The sequence below is a fragment of the Onthophagus taurus genome, chromosome 7 (genome assembly GCF_036711975.1).
Source record: "Onthophagus taurus isolate NC chromosome 7, IU_Otau_3.0, whole genome shotgun sequence".
Lineage (NCBI taxonomy): Eukaryota > Metazoa > Arthropoda > Insecta > Coleoptera > Scarabaeidae > Onthophagus > Onthophagus taurus.
Genome location: NC_091972.1, coordinates 11634639 through 11661108, shown reverse-complemented (window position 1 = coordinate 11661108; position 26470 = coordinate 11634639). Strand labels below are relative to the sequence as shown.

The following is a 26470-nucleotide window of genomic DNA, read 5'->3' as shown; positions in this document are numbered from 1 at the left end:
TTGAAGCGATACCATAAGATAAATAATACAAATGATGCAGAACCAAATACTGATGGTGGAGAATAATTCATTCAACTGCAACAAAACTCGCATTAAATTTATTAATGAGTCAAAAGCAGGGCTTAGCAGCTCATTTCTTTTATGTTTTATGTGCGGGATAAAAAAGAAGCTTACACTGAAGAAAGCAAAGAGTCTATTGAGATAAACTCTGCTGTTGTTTCTGTTATCTGTCGGTACCGGATATACACAGGCTGAAGAATTATTGTTATGTGTTTGTTATTTATGTTAACAAAAACATTCCAAAAATATCAAGAAACCGCAAGTGACATGGCATAGCAGTTTATGAAGAACGCAGGTAAAGAAGAATTAATTTAGTTACAGCTTCAGGAAAAGTAAATAAAGACTGAATAAAGACTGTAAACGCTAAACGCTCGAACAACATCAATTACGATGCATCATCCGGAGTGGTACTGCTATAAAATAATTGTATACAATAAAATAAAATACTCGTGTATACAGAGTAATTCAGGTAGGTAGCGAAAGCCGATCAGGGTAATGATAGCAATTCGGTTATAATTTATGAGTGACATTTCACACGAAGAATATAAAAGAAAGAAGAATTTATTGGAAACTTGCAAGATGGATGCATTAACAGAAATAAAATACAAATTCTTACCAGAAGCTAAAGTACCAATCAGATATGGATCCAAGAAAGGTATCTGTGCCTAACTGCATCGAGATTTGGTGATGTATGTAGGATGAGAAATGACACGTCTTGCTTAAATAAAGTTAAATCAATCTTGTACTCGAAATTTGCTAGAAATAATAACACTAAACATGGCCAAGCCTATGAATGGCTTGCATTAAAAAAATTTGAAAGTAAATATAACTTGCCAGCAAACTCTTCAGCTCTATTCATCCGTAGGATGTATGGATTCTTAGTTGCAAGTCCAAATGAAACAATAAAAAACGAAAATGCCATCGTCGAGGTGAAGTGTCCAGCGAATTTCAAGAGCTTACATCTATTCAACGATGGCAAATTAAAATTTTCTAAAGATTTTTCTAGTCAGGGCTGTTTTATTTATTACACTATTAGCCATATTTTGTATACTTCAATCATTATTTAATATTATTATTAATTAGGTATTACATATTATTTCATTTACTTATACAAGGTGATGCAGACCATGCAGTCCATTTTTTAAACAGAAATATTAAAAAAGTTCGAATGAAAAGTAATAATATTCATAAAGGAACCACATTTATTCAGCTATTTTTTCTTTAATTTTTGTAACTACCTGTGTTTTCAAATAAAATTACTTACACGGTTACTCTGAGACACCTGTATATCAAACGAACGCATAATAATACAACAATGATATAATTTATAAATGTTGTACCGAACTTTTCACATTCCCTGTATTGCAAATATATCTATTTTAATATAAAATGAATGTTATAAATGTTATTTTCGTTTCAAAATGATATAAATGTTTTATTGTTGTGAACCAAAATACTTAAAAAAACAAACGTAGTAAAAAGGTGGGCTACGACTACGATTATTAATAAAAAATCAAAATAATAAATAAACTGGAAAGTCAATAAAAAGATTGATTGTAATTCGTAATTAAGAAAAATTGTTAATAAACAATAATATTTAGAAGAAGTCGTTTAATTTCTTCATTAACAACATCGACGAGAAAAAGAATCGTAATAAAATAAACACGATGTTTTTTTAATCTATAAAGGGTCGGGCCTAGTAGAAAATAAACTCCGCCTCGTTGCTTCCGAACGTCCGTCGTCTGCGCCCCTCAGAAACTGACCGACCTGGTAAAGTGGGCTCTTAAAGTCGTCGTCTTCGTCGTCGTTATTGCCTCGGGAGAAGAGATATAAAACGGGAAACCGGGCAATCGAAATTCCAAATAGCTACTGTCACAGGGGTTTGGGGGCGGCCACAGTGGCTCCAAATCAATACGTCTTCGCCGCGCGTTTCTATTCGGCTACAACATAACGAATTCAGCGCGGAACGTCTCGGGAAATATTGTTTCAAATGTCCCGGCACGTCCGCGCCGTTTCGTATTAATTTTTGATGGGACACGTCGCCAACGAATCCGGGAAGAGACGACCAAATTTGCAATCCTAACGAGTGCAATGTGCAACCGCTCCTATTTCTCTATTTTCTCCCTTCTTAAATAGTTAATTTTTTTAACTTTTATTGTCATATTTTATACCGAGAATTTCGTATAACTCGCAATATATAAATGCAGTAACCATAGTTACGAAACTATTATGCACTTGCACTGTCCCACATTGAGCCTCATTGGGTAGTTTTGGAAAAGCGGTCTTATGCCTCAGCAAAGGGCATCTAAGGACGCTCTAGGGTTTCCTGACCGGCCATGCGCCTCTAAAATACCACCTCTTCCACATTGAACAAGCTGAGGATCAAACTTGTCGGCTTTGCAACGACGAGTCAGAAACTGCTGAATATATACTGTGTAACTGCGTTGCCAAAGGCCGCCTAACCTTTGACACCTACCGACATAAAGGAACAAGACCTTTTAGCACCTTGCTACTAATGGTACCTTGTCTCAGCCTACTAGAATAAATAATTGTATTGACAACTTCAATAATTTCAATACTACCGGGATTGAATCAAATTTAGCAGATCATAGAGCGCAAGTGTTAGTATAGGGTAAAACGCCAGTAATTGACCGTTGGTCAGTGTTTGACCGTTTTTGTAAAAAAATCTAAAAAATAAGGATCCAAGGAATATCTAAAAAAATATAAATATATCCATAAATAGCCACCAGTCTCCTCTCCACTCCCTAGTACGCAAAAAGTCCACGACCGTAACGTTCTTGAGTTGTTATTGTTTAATTTCGCGCTAACTGGCGGCCTATTCGCATCGTGCTAAAAAGCGTAATTTTATGTTTAGAAATTCGCCCAAACAGGGTAGTACTATTCAGCCGTACTTGCATGTATGATGTTTTTTTTTGTTTGCCAGTGATCTAATAATGTTTTCTATTGGTTATATTAAAAAAATACCGCTTTAATTAATTGTTTGATGAAATACAGCTGGTCAATGACTGGTAGTTCTAAATTTAATTAAAAACTAGCGTTTGACCAAACGGTCAAATACTAGACGAATTGGTTGTTTTATACTCTCGCAAGGATTTATATTTGATTAATAAGATGGAAAAATGTGTAATACCTGTTTCTAAAACTTATATCTTCCCGTTTAAGTTGTTTAGTATTTGACCAAAACTTTTATAGTTTAAAAGTGAAATACAATCATTTTAAATATGCGGTCAATTACTGGTTCCTCTTTTGGTCATTTATAGGACACAAACACTCAAAACTGAGTTTTTTAACTGATTTTAAATTTTATAAATATTTAAGCGTAATATAAATATAAGTGTAAATGTTTGATACTTTTCTATTTCTTTAAACCTTTTTTATAACAATAAAAGTAATTGACCGCACTTAAGCAGTAATGAGTCTGTAAAATTAAAAGGATAAAAGGTTGGTCAAACGTTGACTCTTATAGTGGTCAATTATCAAAAAATGGAAAATCTATATGGAAAATTTAGCAAATATGAATCAGGATAACATTTCTTCAGTACCAATATGACAACGAAGCCTAAGATTAAAAATAGTGAAGAAGATCTTCAAAAGACTCTCGATGTAAGAAGTAGGGTTTATCTTATGAAAAAGCAGCCAAGATGTTTAACGTTCCAAAGTAAAATTTTATTTATAAAGAAAAAGGAAAAACACCAGTGCAGAGGAAAATGGGCACACCGGCATATTTAAGTTCTGATGAAGAAAAACTGCTGGTTGAATGTTTGTTTCATTTAGCAGATAGGGGTTTTCCTGTTTCAAAAACCAAGTTGGAAAACACAAAATTTGGGTGAAAAGTTAAGTCAAGAGAATTTTGCTCCTGTTTTAAAAGATGTTCTTAAAAAGTCAAAAAATATTAACATTTTTTTGTGAACAAAATAGTATGAAAAAATAATGAAAATGAATATTATATTAAGAATCGGTCAAACATTGACGGTTTTAAGGTCAAAGACTAGATATTATTGGTCAAGTAATCAAAGTGGTCAAACACTAAATGCGAAATACTGGTTTCCTTTTTAATTTTTAAAAAATATTACTTCATGATGTTATATTTTATATGTAGGGTAAGTAACTTTAAATGAATCAGATGTGTATTTGATCATATTTTGATCATTTTATGTAAAGGCAGAGGGATCTACAAGAAAAATAATATGGCTCGGTCAAACACTGACATTAAAAAATCCTTAACAGGTCAAACACTGGTGCGTTTACCTTACCGACATTTTAACACGTGGAATCAATTCGATTGGATAATTTAGAGTGAGGTTGGTGGTAGCGTGAATGATGCATATGGAATGTTTCATAATGTCATTATGGGGGCTTTTCATGCGTCTTTTCCACTATGTAAAATAAATCTCAGGTCTTGTGGTGACGGCCTCAATTGGTTTAACAATGATTTGAAACACATAAGGGAAATGTATAACTCTTTTTGCAAGTTTTATAAAAAATTTAAAACGGATGACTTACTTCATGCTAGAAATAAAGTAGAAGACTTAAAAGAGACTTAAAGAAGACTTCGAGTGAAGTTATTAAGTAGTGCAGGAATAGACCGAATGAAATCTGGAATCTTATTATTAATACTAGGCGAAGTGGTATGAATGATGACACTTCTCATTTAAACCCTAATGAATTAACTAATTTTTTTATTGCCATTGTTGACGAAGGCGTGTACTTTTCGTGTTCTGAAGTTACGCCGATTGAAGTTCATGATCTGCTTTGCAGTTTAAAATCTAGTAACTCTAAAGACATTTATGGCAATTCTGCAAACTTTGTGAGAAGTAACACCGGTTTATATGTGACGCCCTTTACCACATTGGTACCGCATTCATCTAGCGTATTTCCTGACTTATTAAAAATGGCTAATGTAATTCCAATATTTAAAGACGGTGATAAAAACAACAATGCTAATTTTCGTCCTAAAGTATTCTGCCCACTTTTTCCAAAATATTTGAACGGGCTCTTTTCAACAGAATCATCGCATACTTGAACCAAAATAATTTATTGCACCCTCATCAGCTTGGCTTTCGAAAGGGTCTCTGACGCGGTTATTAAATATATGAATATCTGTCATGACAGCTTTGAAAAGCGTGAATATTGTATGTCATTGTTTTTGGACTTGTCTCGTGCATTCGATACAGTATCTCATTCAATTCTTATTGATAAATTTTGCAGTGGTTATAACTTTGACGACAAAAGTGTTGCTCCAATCTTATTTGTCCGGCAGAACGCACCAGATGACTTGTGGTCAAATAACATGGGAAAGAGTCACTTTGACTCGGGGTGTTCTATCTTTTATTTTTGATATTTTTCAATGACATTCCGTACTATTTTAGGGACATTGACTGTTTATTATATGCTGACGATGCCACTTTGTTTATCCGAAGCAATGAAGCTGAAGAAGTTAGCCAAAGATCAGAATTGGTTCTAGATAGAGCACGAAAATGGTGCATCGCGAATGAGTTGTGTTTGAATAATAAGAAAACAGTCAGAATGATATTAAGTCAGAGAAATTGTAATTTTACTAATTTTGGTAATCCATCGTTTGGTAAATTCTTGAAGTTGTTTGGAATTCTGTCTATTGAAGTTCGATCATGTTCTTTTTGCTACGAAACTTTATTGTCAAGGAGGAACTAGAAGTAGTTACTTCGCGCTTATACAAAGCCATATAGCAATACTATAACTAACACTAGATCGAGAACTAGAAACATTTAGACATGTTGCATTTTATGTGGGACAAAGTAAGTGATTTCTATGGAAGTATATTTTTGCATATTGCATTTTAAGTGAAATTCACTATATTTTTGTTCCTCTATTTTAGAATTTAACATATATAAAATTTCACAGTAACCTAGATAACAATCTTGTATAATAATACAACTTGTTATATCTTTCAAACTTTTCGCCATCTTTTGTGTCTTTTATAGTATGCAAGAATATTTTTATTCTTATTATTGTTGGTGATAGTTATGATATGAACACACGATGGTTTGTTAAAAGTTGAGTTATTAGATGGAGTCTTCTGTTGACAATTCCCGGAGGAAATAAGATGTTTGCGTTAACTTGAACACTCTATTACCAGCGGGAGCGTCACGCCGACCCGTCAATATCAATAATGCCAATTTTTGCGAATGCAGCACGCTCTGTACGTGTTTTCACATCAGTACATGCGCTCTTTGTGCCCCTTTTTCCCTCGCCTAACTCGATTTTTCGACACCGCAAAATTTCCGATGAAAACACATACAGGCAATCGAAAAAAAAATTATAAATTTTTCTTACTTGGGAAAAAATTTGTGAAAATTTAATTTTCCAACGTCAGAGCAGCAATTCTGGCTTAACGCGGCGTAATTAAAACAAGCGTAAACGAGCGAACGTGGTGGAATAAAACATTTTTAATTAGATTTTTTCCATTGCTCCTCCCACGGAGGTTGGAACGAAAAAAAAAATTCGAGTCAAAGTATACGCCGAAACTCAGCTTTCTCATTTTTAATGGCCGTCCAGCGTTACTCTTTGTTTCGGATCACGGTGCGAGAATTAAAACGCGACCGACGTCGCCGCAAAAACGCGATCTGACATCCTTTTCCTGTTCATAACTCTCCAGTAGATGGTGTCTACTTTACCTACCCTTTCAGAAAAGCACAATGTTGTTCAAAAATTTTTGTTGTGTTAATAATTAATTTTATTTAGAAAACTTTTGACTTTACAAGAAATAAGTGGCATTCGAGATAATTTTATCGCATTTTTGGTCATCTTCGATGGTCTATTTTTGTCGTCCCTTGAAGTGTTTAATTTAAAGTTTTCCGGACGATCGATGCGGGTCGTTTTTACCCGGAGAAGAAAAATGTGAACTTCCGCCTGATGGTAGTACCTTCGGCGACCGCTAAACGGCGCTCCCGAAAGTTTTCGCTGCGAAAAGTTTTGTGAGCTGAAATTTACAAGACGAATGCCGTCGGGGAATCTGTTGCTTAATTAAGAACTTGCCCTAACGAGTCGGTCAGTAGTTTCGCGGAAAGTTGGTCGTCGGCTATGGCCGTCGTAACTTTCGACGTTTTGGACCAAGCGGACGTCATCCGGCGCAACCACTCACCATATATTTACATAAATTGCTTTAAATTCGAATCAGAAATTCCTGTTGTTTTCACTATTGTTCTTTTTCTAATAAATATTTATGATTGCTGAAAATAAAATTTTTAACGCCCAATCAATTTGCACAAGGATTGGTACGAATCGTGTCGTTCTAATCAAAACCAGGCTTTGATAATTCCGGAACAAATAGTACCACCTACAACCAACCCCCTTTACTTATTGCATTAGTACGCCTCTCGTGTGTACGCAAATCTAGGCCGCTAACGAAGCTCTCGCTCACAGTCAGCGGGCGATTTAGATTTTCCGATCGGCAAATCAATAATCGATCGTAAGCGGTTGATTTACGAGTCGGTTTGATAGCAGATGAAAATGGGAGGGTTTTAGCGTGGGCGATGTTCTCTATGGGGACCATGAAACTTCGATGTTGACTAACCTGCTTCGTTGTCCGCAGGGACTCCCAGACTGTTGGAGTTGTCGTTGATGAAAGCCTCGGTGGAGTTGGTGAACGTCTGCGGGGACAACGTCAGGTCGGGCCCGTTGGACGAGTCGAAGAGGTCAAAGGGTGCCGTCGTAACTGACTCACCCCCACCTGTAAAATAAATAAAAAACATGAACAATTCGTTTATGAAGAATATAAAAAATAAGATTTGTAAAACGTGGCTTCTAGAAAAATTTTCAGAAGGGAAAAGAAGAACTAAAACAGAGAAATGGAAAAGCAAAATAGAGCACGCTCGTTTCAAGGGTCCGTTTTCTATATTATACAGCGAAACTCCATTATCGGGGCGGCACAAATCAAAATCAGCCGCCAAAGTTCCGCTAAATTGTCTGAATATTCCAGGGGTGGCCACCAGGGGCATTAACTAGGAATTTATTGCGCGATTTTTAACCCCGTGCCTTCGACATGTACCCGTGATTTATTTTTCCTGCGGTGGTACCGCTGACGTACGGTATATTTTACTTCCGCAACGTTCAATAGTAATCCTAGAATACTAATATATTGTAATTTTTGCACGATTTTTTTTTGGATCGATATCTCATTGATGCTATCGCTTAAATAGGCGCCACATCAAAGTAACTTTTATACTTCCTCGACTTTTCCGAAATACGTTCAATTTTTACACTTTATTCCAATGATGTTGTCCAATCCAAAAAATACAATGACAAGTCATTGACTAAAAAGAAATTGATGGGGTTGGGTTGGGTTGAGCTGAGTTGCCCTTAAGCACACACATTATAAGAACATGCTAAACTGCATAAACAGAAAACTGGCAATAGGAGTGACGTCAGCTTATTGCACTACAAGTGTCGAAGTAATAGCCAGTATGCCACCCGTGGACTTACTAGTTAATGAGAGAATAAATTTACACATAAACGGAAAATAATATAAGGCAGCGGCGAAAAACAAAGTCATGGACCAGTTGGAAGAAACGCGATGATGCAAGAGAGTTAAACGGCATCACTCATAAAAGATATTAAATCATGGTATCAGCGAAAGTGTGGGAAAACTAACTACCACCTTACTCAGTTCATCATAGGGTATGGAGTATTTGGCAACTATCTGAAGAAAATTAAGAAATCCGACTCAGACATCTACTGATTTTGTGAGGAGATGGACAGAGTGTAAGATTCCAAAAACAGAGAGAGAAGTGCCAGAACGAACTAGGGGTAATTTTCAACACTGAAAATGTCATACAGCAGATGCTGGACAGTGAGAGGAATTGGAATGTCGTTTCGAGAATGATTGACCATAAAGGAGGAGTATGAGAGAGGCCGGGTGAGAACAGTTGGTAATGGAGACCAGGTGAGAGGGACGGAGATTATCAGAGGAGAGAGCCCCCACCTCCCCTCATCTAGGTACGAATAAAAGGTTTAAGTATGCAAAAAGTTAATTGTTTTGTTTTATGTGACCGGATGGATGGAGTGTCGAAGAAAGTGGGACCAGTACTCAAGAGGCGAAAGAAGAAAAGAAGAAAAGAAGAGAAATCCGATAGAACTCCGAAGAAATGCTTTCTAGCGGTTCCGGAGGAAGACTAGGAAAGGGCCAAAACCCCACACTATACGGCCGCTCAAGATTCCAGGCCGAGTGTCTGATAGCAGATTTTCCCTAACCTATTTAAAAAAAAAGGGTTGTATTGGGTTGGGTTGAATTGGGTTGGGTTGGGTTGGAGTATAAAGATGGCTATAAAGATAACTGTGTACGATTTGACTAGGAATGCATTTATGAAGAACGCCTATAGAAAATGCAGAACGTCGAGTCTAGGTACTTAGCGTTGTTTTCATATTGGACAATAGTCCTCTTTATATCGAGAGACGGTTTCGTTTTGCAGTTTTTTTGTAAAATTAATATGGACGGAATGCAACTTAATCATTCTTTTTTTGATCCAATCAGGTATTGCATTGTTGGCTGTTTGTAGTTTCCCAACAACTCTCGGTCTTTCTCCACTGTAAGTATTGCTGTGTCATCTGCAAACGTAGTTCTCATCAACTCTAATATGTTACTAGTATATAACAGATACAGGATAGGACGCAGTACACCGCTTATGATGTCAAAGCCCTTTACTAAGAACACCAATGGAGTCGTTTATTCTATGTACTTGGTTTATTCTATGTACAGTGTTGTTGCCTGAATACAAATTAATAATCCGGGATTAGGTTATTAGCTTCTATTATTGGTCTCAGTCTATTAAGCAGTAATTACTCGTAGACTTTTGAGACTATTGGTTAAGTTGTATGCCTTGTTTTGGCAACATGATACCCTCTGCAACGTTCCAGCATGCCGGTATATGTTTTAATCTAAGGGCTGCGTTGAAGGTGTAAGTCAGCATGACTATACTGTTTTAAGGCAGGTTCTTATCTCATCTGTTACTTCTTTTTAAGTAACTGATGTGACATTTATAATAATAATTAATAAATGATGGGTTTTCGCTACATGTCAGAGTGCCTGAATAAGGTATAGGACATCGCGACGTCTGAATAAGACGATGTTATTCCCTTTCAACGAAGTCCTGCATCTACGTGTCGACCCTAATGTGCTCGTACAAACGAAATATGAGGGTATGCCTGAAATACGGAAACCATTAGCGATGTACAGGTTGTGTCTGAATAAGACACGGAACCGAATCGTAACCTCCTCATGAGTTAGAACGAGCCTGAAAATGGTTCTGCAACTTTGAACGTTACAGATGGGTTTTCACGACAATGTTCCGCTATTTCAAAAAACAACGAATATCAGCAAATTTGAAGCTTAATCTATTTTCTGATTAATATTGAAAATAATCATCGACTATAATATTTCTAAAATTTTTACATTTTACGTTTTTACTTCATTATGATTTACTTGATTAAGTGTCAACTAAGCTTTTTAAGCATTTTTGGATGAAGTTTGTCAAAGGAACCGGTATTATCTTCTTTAGGGAGTAAAAAAATTATACTCGACACCGGCTCCTTTGCAATTTTTGCGAGTCTTTCGCGGCGGTCGTATATAAGTAGCTTATCCCGGGGCTAAAATTTCTCATTTGCGTCACACATTACCGACGCCGGAGTACGACGACGCCCGTGTATTCAATTTCGCCCCCTTGTAGAGAAACGGTCCGGGAAATTGCATTTGCTGAGAGCTCGTAGTCGCAAACAATTTTGCAAACTCGCCGCCCTGCGTAAATACGCGTCCTAATAGGCAATGTCACAACGCTGTCCAAAATGAAAATAATATAAAAAATAGGAAAATTCGTTACAATTTTGTTTCATCAGTTTGTTATTTAAAATAAGTGTATTGATTTGAATTAATTGACGCGTTTATTGCCATTGGTGCTGTTTATTAGCAGAAGAGTGACGGAAAATTTGTTTATTTGTTTCAACATTGTTAATTAAAAGTAAACATTCGAACGGAACGGTACTCGGAAAAGCGGTGCTTTGGTGCGACGACGAGGGACTTTTTGCTAGAGTTCCTGCAATTACTCCGGTCGGAATAAGGGCGGAACGACAGCTGGATAATGCGGCTCGCCATTTTCTATTGACCCAGCAGAAAGGCCCGGTGAGTTTTCAACTTTTCGCACTGTGCAAAAGTTGAAACTCGGAAGTTATTTGTTCGGCTGTCCGTCACGAATTTTACGTTCCAATTTCGATAGAGTAAAAAGCACGGTTAATTTTACCCTCTCTCTAAAATCCCTTCGGGCAACGTGCAGTTTTGCAACGTCAAATTCGAAGTTTCTTCCCTAAGGGAGAGAGAAGAGAACGATCGGGTCGAAACAACATGGTTCTGAACCCTTGACACATTGGGGCGGCACACCTATTCATCAACCGAATGTCCTCAACAGTTCTCTGCCAGAGCAGAATTAGTAAAATTGACCCGATACAGCTTTCTATTTTCACAGATATAATAGCTTTATGAAGATATTTGCGCTAAAATGATAATTTCTTTGTTTATATTAGATTAATTTATTAAGACGACAAAAAGTAATTTGTTGATTTGTTAAAGCCAGTAAAATTCCATGTTTATTCACCATGCGCGATTTTCCTTAAAACATTTCTTGGCACAAGCTCAAGGTGAGTAAAGGAAACGCGGACACTTTACGTCCTTTATGTCGCTCCAGATAATGCCTACACACGAGTTATATAAGTATTCCTACTCCTGATACACAATAAAACCCATCTGCCAAATATTTCCGACCGTCTCATAACAAGTTTCGTATTTACATTTTACGCCCTCGTGTTGACTCTCGCATTTACGATTTCATTTTAGTTTTCGACTAAAAGCGATTATTCATCATTTAAACAACCTTTTAGTGTAGTAAATAATCTTATATTTTGAGCACAACTCATTTGTATATTTATTATAATTTTTTTACGAATTATATACTTATAACTTGTTTTGTAAATGAGCTAACAAAGTTTACATTCTGATTTCTCCAAAACGAAATAGTCTTCGTTAAAAATGGGTTTTCTCAAACAGCAGAGGGCACGTCAAGCAGTTCGAAGTAATGGCCTGACAATGCAAGAGAAATTGCCAAAAATATAATTTCGATTTCCTAGCACGTTTCGGACGGTCTAACGTCTGGACTGGAATTTTACCACCAGCGGGACTTTTTATAACGGAAAACCCGAGAAGGGACAGAAAACGAGGAAAATCGTTATATTTTACATTAATAATAAAATCTTTCGCGATAAAAGGCGATGAATCAATCATATAAAAACCTTTATTAAATATCTTTTTTAAAAAAGAAATCAAAATTGAATGCTATTAAAGGTTATTTTGAGGAAACGTCATCGTTTGAAGAGACGACGACGATATTTGAAAGGAGGTCGTTTTGAGGGAGGAAATTTCATGGGGTGGTTTTCAAGGGGGGACATCGTGGAAAGCGTGAAGGGGTGGTGTTGGGATGTACATTACCAGGCGCCTAATGCGTTGGCAGCGCACGCCGTTTGGGGAAGTATCATCATCCATTAGTGGTTTATTTATTAATGCCGCAAGTTACAGTCTGTTACTAATAAGTAATTTCGGATGATATATCGAGCATTACGGGACTGTTTTCGGAGGCCACATCGCTTAGCGTTTCTGTGCATTAAGCTGTAATTAACGTCACGGTTTTTGTTCTTTACGCTGTGGCTCAACCAAACCACCCTCTTCTTTCCATTGTAATGGAAGAACGATTGTGTATTAGGCGATGGCTAGATAGCGTTTTTGATAACCTTTACGATCAAACAATTGTTAGCACGTTTCGTTTTATTTCAACTTGTGTGGTGTATGCGGTGAATTTATGCAGTTAAGTTTAATGGACAAACGTTACCACAGGATTATAACCATAACATTCTCAGGTTCCATGAATACTTAATCTGTAATAAGTAGTTTCAGGGTTCACATTCACGTTAGCTTAAAATTATTCTTGCGTAAGGTACACAAACCGTAAGCTATGTAATGATCATTTAAATGATGAAAGAATATAAAGAAATAATGTTTTGCTCAATTTATTTGTAAAAATAAAGTTGAAAGCAGAAATAGTTGACAAAACCATTTTTCATTTGTTATCCATAAACAAGAAATTCTTACAAAACTGGAAGTGTCAAGGCAGTTTTTACATCAAATGAATTTAAGTATTATTATGTAGAGCAACACGTGTCTTATCATCTTATTATAAGTGGTTTTCCACATAGGCATAGTGAGGTTGGTCGACTCAACCGAGTAGTCATTTCAACCCTGAGAAAATTGGCAATTTCTACACCAAATAAATGGCATAGGCATTTATAGAAGTTATAAACTCACTCTCCCAACGCAACATTGGAATGACATCATTCTAACTACTATAAGAAAAAATACTGAAGATTTTTGAAGAAGGCAAAATAGAACGCAAGAAACCACATATCTGAGATTCAACAAGAAAATACGAAGACGTATAATAAAAGAGGAAAGGAGCCAATTAAATGGCAGAATGGAAACATCGTGGGTTTAAAGCATAGAGAGTTAGGTCTAGGCTTAAGACTTTTAGTTTTTAAAGTTCCTGGTCCACTTTGTGCATATACAATATGTTTAGAACCAGGTTCATTGGGACAAGAGGTTAGTTTGAAAACTGAAAAATGTAAAAAAATTCTTATTATTCTTCTTATTGTCTCTTATACTGGTTTCATTGTGCTAATTAATAATTAAACCTGATTCCTTAATAGAAAAATAATTCTAATTAATTTCAGTACAGCATCGTTAAAAGGAAATTAGTAGATACGTTAGGTTACGAGGTCGTCATCTCAGATAATCTTCAGTGAACGTACGTTGGGCGAGTTTAGGTTCTCGTATATATCCCGGACAGTGTTTACTGCGATATATATTAAACCGTTTTCATTTGATGGCACTCCAGATGACGCACTGCCCATATCCTGAGGGGATAATGGTCCGGATACGTCCGTAGCAGCGGAAAGGTCGTTTCTCCATCGTTCTCTATGCTCCAACCAACGTCCGTTCGTCTGTAGTAGTCATAAAAGGCAAACGTTGGCAGACGAACAGTCGGGGATCAGGGTCCTGTGTGTTAGATTTCAAAACGAAACGACCTTACTGTATGTGTATCTAGTGTTGTAAAATGCACTGGGTATAATTGTGTACTTTGTAGTTTGCGAAAACTTTAACTTTAGAGAGAAACGAGAATCGTTTTTAATCTAAATCAATCCAGAATAGAAAATATTAATAAAACTCATTCATAATAATTTATAAACTTAAACATTTTGTAGTCAATAAACACGGTTGGTACACAATGTTTTAAAGTTAAAACTTAAAGTGACGCTCAGGTGGCCGTATTCAAAAGGGTAAAGTTAGAAACAACAATTACAGCCCACTTGTTCAATTACCGGAGCTAATGAAGTTAGGGGTTTTAGGGGTACGAAGGTTGGATGCGGGGACGACGGTGGCGTTGGGCGCCCTCTCCGTAGAGGCGGCAGAGGCACGCGAGCTGCACTCCCTAACTACCTTGTTAAATGAAATTCTTATTCTGCATATTAACGCTTCTAAGAGATGTTCGCGTGGCGTTCAATTTATTAGCGAACGGTGCTTAAATTTAAGTAATTTTAACTCCATTACGTTTCACCCCACGAACAAGTTGTTACAAGCCCCGGTCGACCGTGCGGTCGCTTTGAAATGTTTCATGTCAAAGTTTGCTCTCTGAAGTATTTTTAGCTTTTTTCATTCGTTGCTGGGCCGAGAGTTTATTATCAAATAATTATAATTTCGTTGAAAATTTTCGCATGGTATATTATTATATCATATGTAGAGGACCATCGAAACGCGATTTCCCTAGTTATAAATTAGCCATCAATTGCGAGGGTGTGAATTATTTCGAAATTAATCAGAACAAATGGCTCTGTCATCGTTGTCATTAGCCGTACGGCTTCCAATCGATTAATTGACAATGGAAACTAATTTTCTGTCGTATTCTGTCGTCCGGCAATTGAACATGTTCACTTCCCGTATTTGTTGCTCAGTTATTATTCGCAATTTACAATCATCAAAAAATCTATTCATAAACATTTTAAATGGGTGGGCACCCAAAATACCAACGGTTTAACCTTTTCAAGGAGAAATACGCATCTGTGCAGGTATTACGAAATATTACATCATTTGAAAAGTTTTCTTAGTACAGTGTGTTTCTGAGCTACACCTACCATTTAGCAGAACATTTTCCTGATTAATCATCGAAATTCCTGGCTATGGTAAATGTATTTTTCTTATGTTAACTTCCAGCAAATGGAGCAGCTATAAGTTTTCAATTTGCCTTTTTTCTGGCATAAGTTTGCTACCAATTTAGCTCAGAAATCAGGATTTTATCATGGACATATCACCTACTCATGAATAATTCGTGGAAAATCAATGTCATCATATATCTTCATTGTTTAGTCATATTATATTACCCTAATTTGTTCCTCTTTATTTCTACGTTGCTTGAGAATTGTAGTTTGGAATTGGGTTGACCCTAAAGATATGGGGGAACAAATCTCCCAACTTCACCTTTGCAGGGAACATGCATAAAAAATGTCAAAGCATAGTTTTTGAATCATAACATTCCTAGAAGCTCCTAAATCAGTTATATCTGGTAGTAACATGTCATCACCAATTTACACAAATCGATAGCTTAGGCTTTGCTAGCATATACAGAACAAGAGCAAGAACAGAATATAATGGATCATAAAATGGTGGATCTTTAAGAACGATGCATTTTTCTTAATGGTAGACAAACGTCGGACTGAATGGCATTACATGAATATTTTCCGCATTATTTCTGACAACAAGTGATAGTTTTCCAGGTGACTAGTAATACTAGCAACATACCTTTATTATAATTCAAGGCATGGCACCTCTTCTTTCTCTTTTTCAAGTACATTATTTCTTCAGAAATAGCTCATCGTGTCTTTAGAACAGACGGAATACGTTCGCCAACATCAAAACACATAACTCGACGTACTTTTAATTGCTGTTTCTTTATTTTATTTTCATTTTATAAAACATGGGTAATCGTAGTTTTGTTTTCAAGGATACATTCAATTTAACTTAGTGTATTTTTTAATGATACAAAATAAGTCGCCATTAAAATATAAACAACACTTACCTTTTTTATAATACAATTATAAAAAAGGCACGTGTTGTTCGCTTAATTAATTTTTATTTCCTTTATTTACAGAAAATGTATAACTAATTGTAAGTTTTAAACTATATTTAATTTTTATTTGTGACATGAAGGAAAAGAAATGTTTGACTTTGAATCATTGGGTTTCAGTAAGTTTATACATATAAGAGCAATTAACTTCTTGTTAACAGCTAGTATATGTTTCTATACTTTAAGTCTAAGTGTTCGGATTTCCTTTTGACATGGACTCTCTTGCAAAGTTCTGTATTTATTTCCCCAAATTTGGTGCGCAAGGGCTAAACCAGGGAGATGGACTGGCACCAACATTGTTTAACTTAAAACTTGAATACGTCGTCAGGAAGATGAAAATAGGACGAGCCAACCTGCTGATCAATAAAATCGTCCAACTGGCTGCATACACAGACGATATTAATATCGTGAGCAGAACAAGGAAAGAAGCTTAGTTCAAAGTTGAACTACAAGATTGTCCAACAAGATTACAGAAAACCAAATCAAACCTGTACAAGAGTTTAAATATCTGGAGTGGAGCTAACAATCCTTGGTGGAGAGGAGGGAGAGATACGAGTGAGAGTTATGCTTGCGATATAAAAATCAGAATATATAAGACCATCCTTACGTATAGCTGCGAAACGTGGACATTAACGTAGAAACTAACAGAATGTGTAAATATATTCGAGAAGAAGATTCTGAGGAGAATTCTGGGCGTAGTACAGGAAAACATCGAATGGAGAATTCGATACAATCATCAATTATATTTCAACCTCAATGAAGTAAAGGTCCAGTTATATAGGAATTCAATGGGCTGGGCATGTTGCCAGAATGGAAGAAGAAAAGCTACCTGAATTTCGATAAATAGGTAAATGTAGGGAGTAAGACCAAAGAGAAGACCATGGAGAAGATGGGAAGAAAGAGTCGATGTGGTAGCAAGAAAATTGCTGGCATGCAGGAATTGGAAGAGAGAAGGAAAATTTAGGGAGGTGTGGAGACTAAAGATGAAGGAGCCCAAGGTTGGACACTGAACTGCACCGCCATAGGATGCGGAGGGTATAATGGCATAGTAGCAAATCCCTCACATTTAAAATAATGGTGTAAGCTTTCTTCTAGGGTTTCTTTCCTGACTTAGGTTGCATTCTCAAATCCACGCCTTAAGTGCAAACTACATGCTAAAAGATGCATTAATAAAAGTTTGTAAAACATCTTACAGGTTTCAAAAACAATATAGGTGTGATAACTTTTAATAATAGTTGCGTAAAACGGTTTAATATTAATTTATTAACAACAATACAAAACCTTTCTTTTTAAATTTTATACGACTTTAGGTAACCTAAATGTCGTTCTTTCTTTGTCCTTATCTAATATTTCGTAATTTTAGTATAAAAATTTTTCCTCATTTAAGATTAATATCTTACAAGGCCTTATAAGTCAAATAAATTGCCTACTGTGACAACGGTTTTTTCGTAATTCTCCGTCCGGCGCGCTGCCGTTGCGGCGTTTGATTAAATGAAAGCAACATTTCATTTCTTTGCGTATGAATTATTTATGAACTATTAGAGGAACCGGAGAGAGTATAGAGGGATGATGAACCAGGGGGTTGAAGACGTTAGGGGATGGAAATTACATTCGAAGCAGGTGCGGTGAAATATCCAAGGTAATAAAGGAGGCGGGAAATTAATTTCGCAATGCACAATTCCTTCTCTCCGGTGCGACGGCGGTCGTCTTCTCTTCTTCGGTGGTGAAATCGACTTTGTATCGTTGGCTTCGCAATCTTACTGAGCTAATTAGATTTCTGAATTAGGTTCGTTCGGTATGCAGGTCTTAACTTATTTATTTAATATCTATAGACAATTCTTTTCAGGAATTATAAATTGCAGAGATGAAAATGTGAATATAACATGATTTTTTAAGATTCTAAAGGTGTCGACAATGTACGTGTTAAATAAGAAGGGGGTTAAATTGAAATAAAAAGAAAATGTTGCGCGATGTGGGCGGTTGCCATAAATACCCAGTTCGCATAAAATAACCATAAAGCGGCTAAATTCGGGATGGTGCATCGATGCTAGAGTCGCATCCAGGGGTCGCCACTCTCTGGGGATAAAAGCGCATGCAAATCTTCGGAATGGGACGCGCTCTATATGCGGTTCCGCCCCGCCTTTCCGTCTCGTGCCCTTACTTTCTTTTACCAAGAATAGTTTTACATTGTAACGAGATGAATTTCCCCATTTTCTCCCGGCGGAAACCAACTCCCCGTCTCCACTTTTTGATTTGTGGAGTCATTTTCACAAGAGCCATAACATAGTTATGCGCACACTACTTGGTAATAGTTTCTCCTTTTTTCCATCCGTTTTGCTTCCTAATCTACTTCATCTTCGTATATTATTAAGATATAACTTGAAATAGCTGTTAACGTGTCAGAAACTTTGGAAAATCCAATTACATCAGTTATCCGAAGAGAGGTAAATTCGGATAACACGCATCTTCTCTTATCTCGCCGGGAAACTTCCGCAAAGTCACTTACATCTCATCAAGCAAACATTAAAATTCTCTTTCTGAAGCGGCTCGAGTTCATTACCGGCTAGTTTGGGCCTCTTAATCTGTCAACGAGGGCGCGGAACTTTCATAATCGCCCGAAGACATGCGTATTAAGAATTCATCTGCGCCTTTTATCGCCAGAACACAAAACTTTCTCGTCGAAACTTCCATAAATAACGTTCGTCGCGACGCCTTCGCTTCCGTACGCGAACATTTTTACATACAAATGTCTTTTGTTCGACCCACCCGGCGTTCGCGAGTTTGAAAATAATTTCCAGGAGAACGAAAAAAAAAACGACACCCTCTCGTCGAGTACGGCCCTGAAGTGCTATTATCATGCAAATTTGGAACGGTGGTTTCGCCAGTGCAATTATTAATATAATTCCGGGTAACTGTCCGAGAATTTTCGTCGAAATTACGTCTAGATAAGAGTCGTTGGGTTGAAGGATATTTATTTTTAGGAAGATTTACGAGGAAAACTATTTTTTTTCTAAATTATACATACCAAAAATAGAATGAAACAAGTGTTCTCAACCAAAACAAAAAAGAAACATTGTGACGAAAACGGACAGGGTAAATCAAGCTCAGGCGAAAACAAAATAATCCCTTAATGCTGACCTGGTAGGAAATCGTTAATGTAAAAGTTTTCCCAAGTCTTGGTTCGTTCAGACCTGGGGGGAAATAGGGATTAGGAGTAACGGAAGCGTGTTCTTCACGGGACAAAGAATCTCAGCGACTTCGATTCTTTCACTTGACATGATCTTGGGTTACGCCTTGTCACAATACATGTCTGTAGATAATTGATTGTGTTGTCACCTACGTTTTATATAAGAATAAACAAGGTAATATTCGAATGGTTCCTTTTTACTTCGATAAACACACACGTGGTGTATTGCTTAGATCACATGCTGTTTCTTGGAAAAGAAAATAAATTGTTAAGATTAGATGTTATGGTTCTTTATGTTGTTACGTAATAGAACTAGTTTATTTAGTTTTTTTTATTTCCCAGACATCCAACAAATCCGTTTCTGGTTAAATGGAACCGCCTCTGAAAGGAAAATGGGATAACCAATCCCTGGATCCTTTGAAAAAGGATTCTGATTTATCACACCCCCGAGCGGTCCTCGTATAGCCAGCGTAAACATGTTTGCGTAGGCAATCCCTCAGTTTGTTGGACCGCCCGCCACTAGAGGGACCTAATTGCCTTCCGGTTTAAACCGTCCTATTTTACATGGGAACATTTTTTCAATTAAATTTCAATTTTCTTACCTTGTTGACTACCAGGACCGGTTCCGAGCAAGACATCGATGCTACCATCGGACAACATATCGGCATCTTGATAAGAAATTGAAAAAGATGAGTCATCTTGCAGCCTGGCAAGAACGGCCGCAAGACTTGTCCTATCCAAGTCATCAGGTTCTTTCAATTGAAGGGTGACGTTGCCGTCACTGGCTGTACTGTACATGAACACAGCATGGCTTCCGGTATAGTGTTGGAGGGGTAGGCGAACACCTGTAATTTCGTGGACACCCTGTAATCAAAAATGGAAACAAAATTACTGTACTTGAAGTTGGATGGGGTTTGGAGATCATCGATTAACTTCTTGTTTAAAGAGTCTAGGGTGATGTGAAAATCAATAAGGGGTGTTGTGTGCTTTAGGTACACGAACGCTTTTGTGATTACTAATAAGTGGATTGCCATATTCCTTGATCGCGTGCCAAGTGCTAAATAAAATGGGAAACAGGCCCTTAATCGCCGATCATTCAATAATAGGGGATATAAATAAACTGATTCAATTTCTACTAGCAATTTTTTTAATTCGTTTCATTTTTACAAAGGTTTAAAAGAATTCATTCGATCGCGGTAACCACAAGGAAGGGGAATACAATCCCATTCATGTTGATAACACGTACATGATTGACAACCTCGAGTTGTTGTACGTGTTTCTCCGTCTCTACATCTCGAAGGAAGAGCTACAAAAAATGTATCACAATAAACTAGTATTTAATTAATTAATTAAACGTACGAAACTCTGGTGGTTCCCCAGTTACCAAAATAAACAAAAATAAAAAAAATATCGAGAAAATCTTGACAACAATCCACATTGTACTAAAAATTAACTCGAACCATTTTTACGACGCAATAATAAATCGACTCAATCACTTTTAATTTTTCGCCAAATTAAGTTTACCTCAATTTTTCAAAAAATCCATAAAATTCAAATTAATATTACGATTCGTAAAACCTTACACGATTAAGCTGGTTTTCCTTAAAAATTTATGACGTCATAGCCGTTTGGTGCCATCTGACGGTGGCTAGGATGAAGAACGAAAAATGCGGGGGTCTCCAAGACGATGTTTCATAAAGTTTCACGGACGACTGGGTACCCAGAAAATTATTTCGCAGGGGGCCACCAGGGAGGCCGTTTAACGGGGGGAAATTCGAAGTTGTAAATCAGACCTTGCCGGGCGGCCAAAACTCGAACCCCTTTCGAAGGGTCGATCGCTTAATGTGTTTACTTGTCCTCGTAAATTCACGGGTGTGAAATATTGGCAACAAGCAAATCGTAAAAGCCAAAAAACGAAATTGTGTAACATAATAAAAAACGCATGGTTGGAGTTGAAGTGTTTCCAGAGTTATGATTTTTGTTGTTATTAACGTTACTATTTTTTATCTTTTATTACTATGGTGTTAATACAATAAATAAAAAAGACAAATCACTGATCGATGACGAAAAGGAATTGTAATTGACTGAGAAACAACCAAGGTAACTAAAATTAAAAAAAAAACTTTTGATTATAAGAAAATTGTTTTGCAGGAACAAAAAACTGAACTGCGCGCACGAAAGATTTAGAAAATATATAAAATAGAGTTCAACCCACTATTGCTTCAAAATTAAGTTTATGTCTTCAAAGGGAAGTGGTAATTTTGCAAAGTAATTCGATTTCTATTTCACCAACTCAACCCAACCCTTTTTAAAAAGAGGAGTAGAAATTCTTTGAACAGATATCCGATCTTGGTTTTTATAGGGCGTGGTGGGTGGTGATAGATTGTATTTTTTCGCTGCTTGTGTCCAAAAGCCTCCCCTTTTCCTATAGAATTGCCACAGAAGTATAACTTCAGAGAATCACTTAACTTTCCTCTGGTCTCTTTGCTACAGCACGTCCTTATTTTTTTTTGACAAATTTATTGTTGATATAATTTATAGCTGCATGCCTTCCTTGCATTTACTTTGCCTCTTTAACTCTGCTACATATTCAAATTAACAAGGTTGCCATAGAACTCAAAATTGAACCGTAAGTTTCTCGGAGTTGAATGTTTTCATCCCATGTCTTCATTGTACCTCTCATTTTTTGTAATTTGGAGAGACTCCTCTTTTCTTTTTTCCCCCATCAAGTCTTGCAGGAACAATTTTTCGACTCAAGCACTATTTTTACATTGTTGTAATATTGATTATTTTCTTTTAGATTTACGCTCACAAACATTTTACTGATATATGAATTCTGCGTAGAAGAATACGTTTGGCCATAGCAGGCAATTCAACAAATACTGTTCCTATTAATAGAAACTTAGGTGACATGACGTATAATCGGTTTGTATTTGATATGCATCTGAATGCAGGTCTCTGAAAGGCCTATTACAACTTTAAATTTCTTTATGTTACAGACCTATCTTTACTAATACAGCAAAAAGTATCTTCTGTAACGCATTGATACATGATGATTGAGTATTATAGAATCAGAAAAAAATTTTGCTTTCTTTCTTACCTAACTAGCTTGAAATTGACGAATATCATCAATTGAATGTTTCGCTTTTCACTAAGTTCTGTGTCATTTAAATGTGGACATCCTTGTATTGTTATTGAATTTGATATTGTTGACAAACTGTGTAAATTACTGCTTAAATGATCAACAGAATCTTTGTGAGTGTATTAGTAGCAATTTTTTTCTCGAAAATTACAGCAATATATGTGTGGTTGTAAACGCCTATAACCTTCTAAAAAATCTTTAAAATTTTAATAATAACGTGTTGCCTCTGAACTTACATATGTGGATTTCCTATTCCAAATGGTTCTATCAAACGTTTATGGATAGTAATCGCACGGTTTTAAAAAGATTTTAAAGAAGCAAATATTGTACTAATCTATACATTTGATATCTAACGTTGGGGTACACAACATAACATAAATATAATCAAAGTTATTTAAAACAAAGTACTGAGGAATATCATCAACGTTCGATGGAATATTCCTAATAGCGATATCCAGAAAGAGTTGGCAACAGACACTATTTAATATTCTATTGTTATTTAACAACATCGGGAAGAAAGGCTTCTACAAAATCGAGGCGACGTAATTCTTAGATAATGCAGGAATAAGAAGACTGAAAAGAATTATACCTTTTAAGTTGGTGAACTTACTAAGGCGACAAAATCACAGTCAAAACCAAAAATCTAAGGAAAGCTCTGAAATGATAAATATTTGTTATCCTTCCTATTCTTTTTTATTCAATCTCGAGTGGCTACCTTAAACGAGCTCGTATGAACGTTCAGTCCTTCTGTATTATTGATTTCGATTAATTGCATTTGTGGCTGACATAAATGATTGCGGTTTTATATTGACCCCTTTTGTAAGGAACTTAAAAGGAGTTATTCTGAAATCTATTTTAATTAGGCGTCTAGGTTCGACTCAAAAAAGATTTAAGTAATGTGGTTTTTCACAATAAATCAGTTAAGCTGAGGGACGATTTAAGGGATTTTCAGAAGATTTCCTTTAAATCTCTATCCATTTGTCAGAAGTTTATCACTTTTCTGTTTCTAACGTCACATGATAAAATTTTCCAGTAGTGAGTACTTTTGGGTATACCTTAGGTTAAATTCTTTTATATGCTTATTATTTTAGGATAGTAAGATACTGCTTATTGGTCTACATAGATACTGCTTAATGTTGATAATTAAAAAAGTCTATCAAAACTAATTTCATACTTTTACATATTTTTGTAATGGCCCGCTTGTTATGCAGACAATCTTGCAATCTCAAGTCTTTTTTATACACACTATACAGGGTGTTTACGGTCTTGTGATTTTATTTTCAAGGGCTGCTTAAACATCTTATTAACGTAAAAAAGTTTTAACAAAACTTGCATAATAACAGAGATATTACAGATAAAAAAATTTTTGTGGTCTGTATTTTTTATTTTTAAGCATATTAACTGAAAAGGCTTTTTGCTCAACGTATCCATGAATTGGCATAATTTACTAGGCCTTGGTTTTCCCTTCGTACTGTCTCCGCAGTTGCCTCAACCCGGTTAGAGAAGATCATCTAAGTCAATTATTTTGTTAGTGTATACATGGTCTTCATAACGCCCCATAAATAGAAATCAAGGGGATCAAGGTGACCGAGGAGGCCATGTGGCGGTGCGCTATCTTGAAGAAACCACATTTGTCGACGCACATTCAAAGGAACTTCTTCCAATAGTTCTGTCAAGTCATTTTGCAAAAAAGGGCCCAAACGTTTATCGAAAATTTGTGCTAAAAATGATTACGAAAGAGTATTATGACAGTTATTTATGCCGTTGCGTGTAAATGTTGCTTCATCAGTCGTCAATACCAGTGAAGAAAAGTTTGGATTTTTAGAATGTTTTTCTAGAAACCATTGGCAAAATTGTAAACGATTTTCAGGTTGTACTTTTTGTAAAACATTTAATTGGCGAGATATTTGTCCAATACTACTAGAAGGATCTTGCAGCAGCAAGATATTAGCAGCAAGTATTAGCTATTGGTGCGATTGATCATTTTTGCTTTCCTTATTAGGAATTATTCGGAAAATTTATGTCAAACCAACAGTGCAGTAACAACAGAAAAGATATTTTTGCTTTCGTTAGTTAAACTATGGGCACTGGATAGCAATGGTCTTATGTTTATTGAATCAAATTAATTACTTAAATCAAAAAACTTTTAGCAGTAATATTTCTCTTATTATGCAACTTTTAATAAGACATTTTTACCTTAATAACCTTCTTTTAAGATGTTTAAGCACCCCTTGAAAATAAAATCACAAGACCGTAAACACCCTGTATATTCAGGTCTTAAAGAGAATTCGTTCAGTTTAACACAGTGATTTTTCTATGCTGATATTCTTGGTATCTGAAAGCCAACCCACAACTCAATACATGAAATTGTACACATAGTATATAACAGATGATAAAGGCAGTATCTGATCACATAAAACATGAACTGCACTTATTTGGGAGTGAAAATAGCAAAAGCTTCTAAAATAAAAAGTATGGTTAGAAGTGTAGAAATGAGAACATTGCTATCGATTAGAAACGTAATATTAAGTGACTAGATTAGGAGTGTTGTAATACGAGAACAACTATACTGAACGATACTGAAGAGACCATGTCAATAAAATGGAGGACGATAAATAGGCGATGTGGGTAAAGGAAGAATAACTTACATCGAAAAATCTTTCTGGTGGACCACATGAATGATAGTATGAGAGCTGGACACATGACGGTTAGTTATTACAGAAAACACCATATATTACATTAACTCCAAGCAAGAAAATGATTCTTCAGCTAGTTGGTCTTCTCATCTCTGTCTTTGGTGTATATAATTAAAGCTTTCGAAATTAGACTTTTTAGGTATTTGAATGTACAATGACATAGTGTAGTCAAACTCATCAACCTTCTAAAATAGAAGCGTAGATACAAAAAAAGTTACTATTTTAGGAATTGATATTTGTTTCTCTGCCTTAATACTTTTATTATCATTTTGTTACCAAATATTTGTTGGATTAGATAGAGGAATGAAATTTCTTGTGTTGAACAGAGTTCGTTTTATTCAATAAATCGTGAGACGTGAAGATAGGGACGGTCACGAACTCTCTCTCCGGTTATAATAATTAGATATGCGAGACGTGGATCGTCGGATATTTAGGGCAAAGGGCGTCGCACAATCGCGTAACGCTGTGGCCGGCGTATCTCCGCCTTCAATTACGGTTAACCCGACGCCCTCTGGCGGCGTTAATCTACATCGGTGACTTTATGACTAACGTATATCGCCTGCTAACCGACGTATTATTGCGTCCGATACAGAGAGCTCCACCACAGTAACACCGGGTACTCGCCGTTTGGAGGCGTGTTCGGGTATCAAAATTTACAGCTTGAGATTACAACAGTATGTTCTCTCCGCCCTATATTCCTGGGAAAACGGATAAAATTATATTGGCTTTCCACCCCCATCACCGGAGATTAACTAAACTATAAGTTTTATAATTTCTTTTTTAGTTTTACAATTTCCGCAACGACCCAGAAGCGAGTTGTTTCAGAGTGTTCCTAAGCAGATGCCCGGAAACTTTTATAATTAGGTTGTTATACACAATAATAACAAATTGGCACGCTCGGTGGCCGAATTTCAACTTCGTTAGTTTAATCAACGTGGTCCGATATGGTTCGGGAAATTTGCCGCGACGATCACGGATCGGAGACGACGTGTTACTTCTCGGATCGTCGTCCCTCCACGTTTCCACGGTTCCGGGCACCGCTGATTGATGAAATTCTCGCTTGGCGTCGCGGAAATTTCCAAGGGGTTCGAAATTATTGTTCTTCGAAATTGGGGATTTA

At 36.3% G+C, this 26470-nt stretch overlaps 1 protein-coding gene across 4 annotated transcripts in view; it reads right to left on the bottom strand.

Annotated features, from left to right (window-relative positions):
* The window catches only part of LOC111420900 (zinc finger protein 541), a 158564-nt gene that overhangs the window by 24495 nt on the left and 107599 nt on the right, over positions 1-26470 (bottom strand). For all 4 annotated transcript variants that reach the window (XM_023053956.2, XM_023053953.2, XM_071197289.1 and 1 more), the window contains 2 exons: positions 20115-20376; positions 7634-7789 (listed from right to left, as the gene is read on the bottom strand). In XM_023053956.2, the coding sequence (XP_022909724.1) occupies positions 7634-7789; positions 20115-20376 (418 nt within the window). The remainder of the gene's footprint in view (positions 1-7633; positions 7790-20114; positions 20377-26470) is intronic.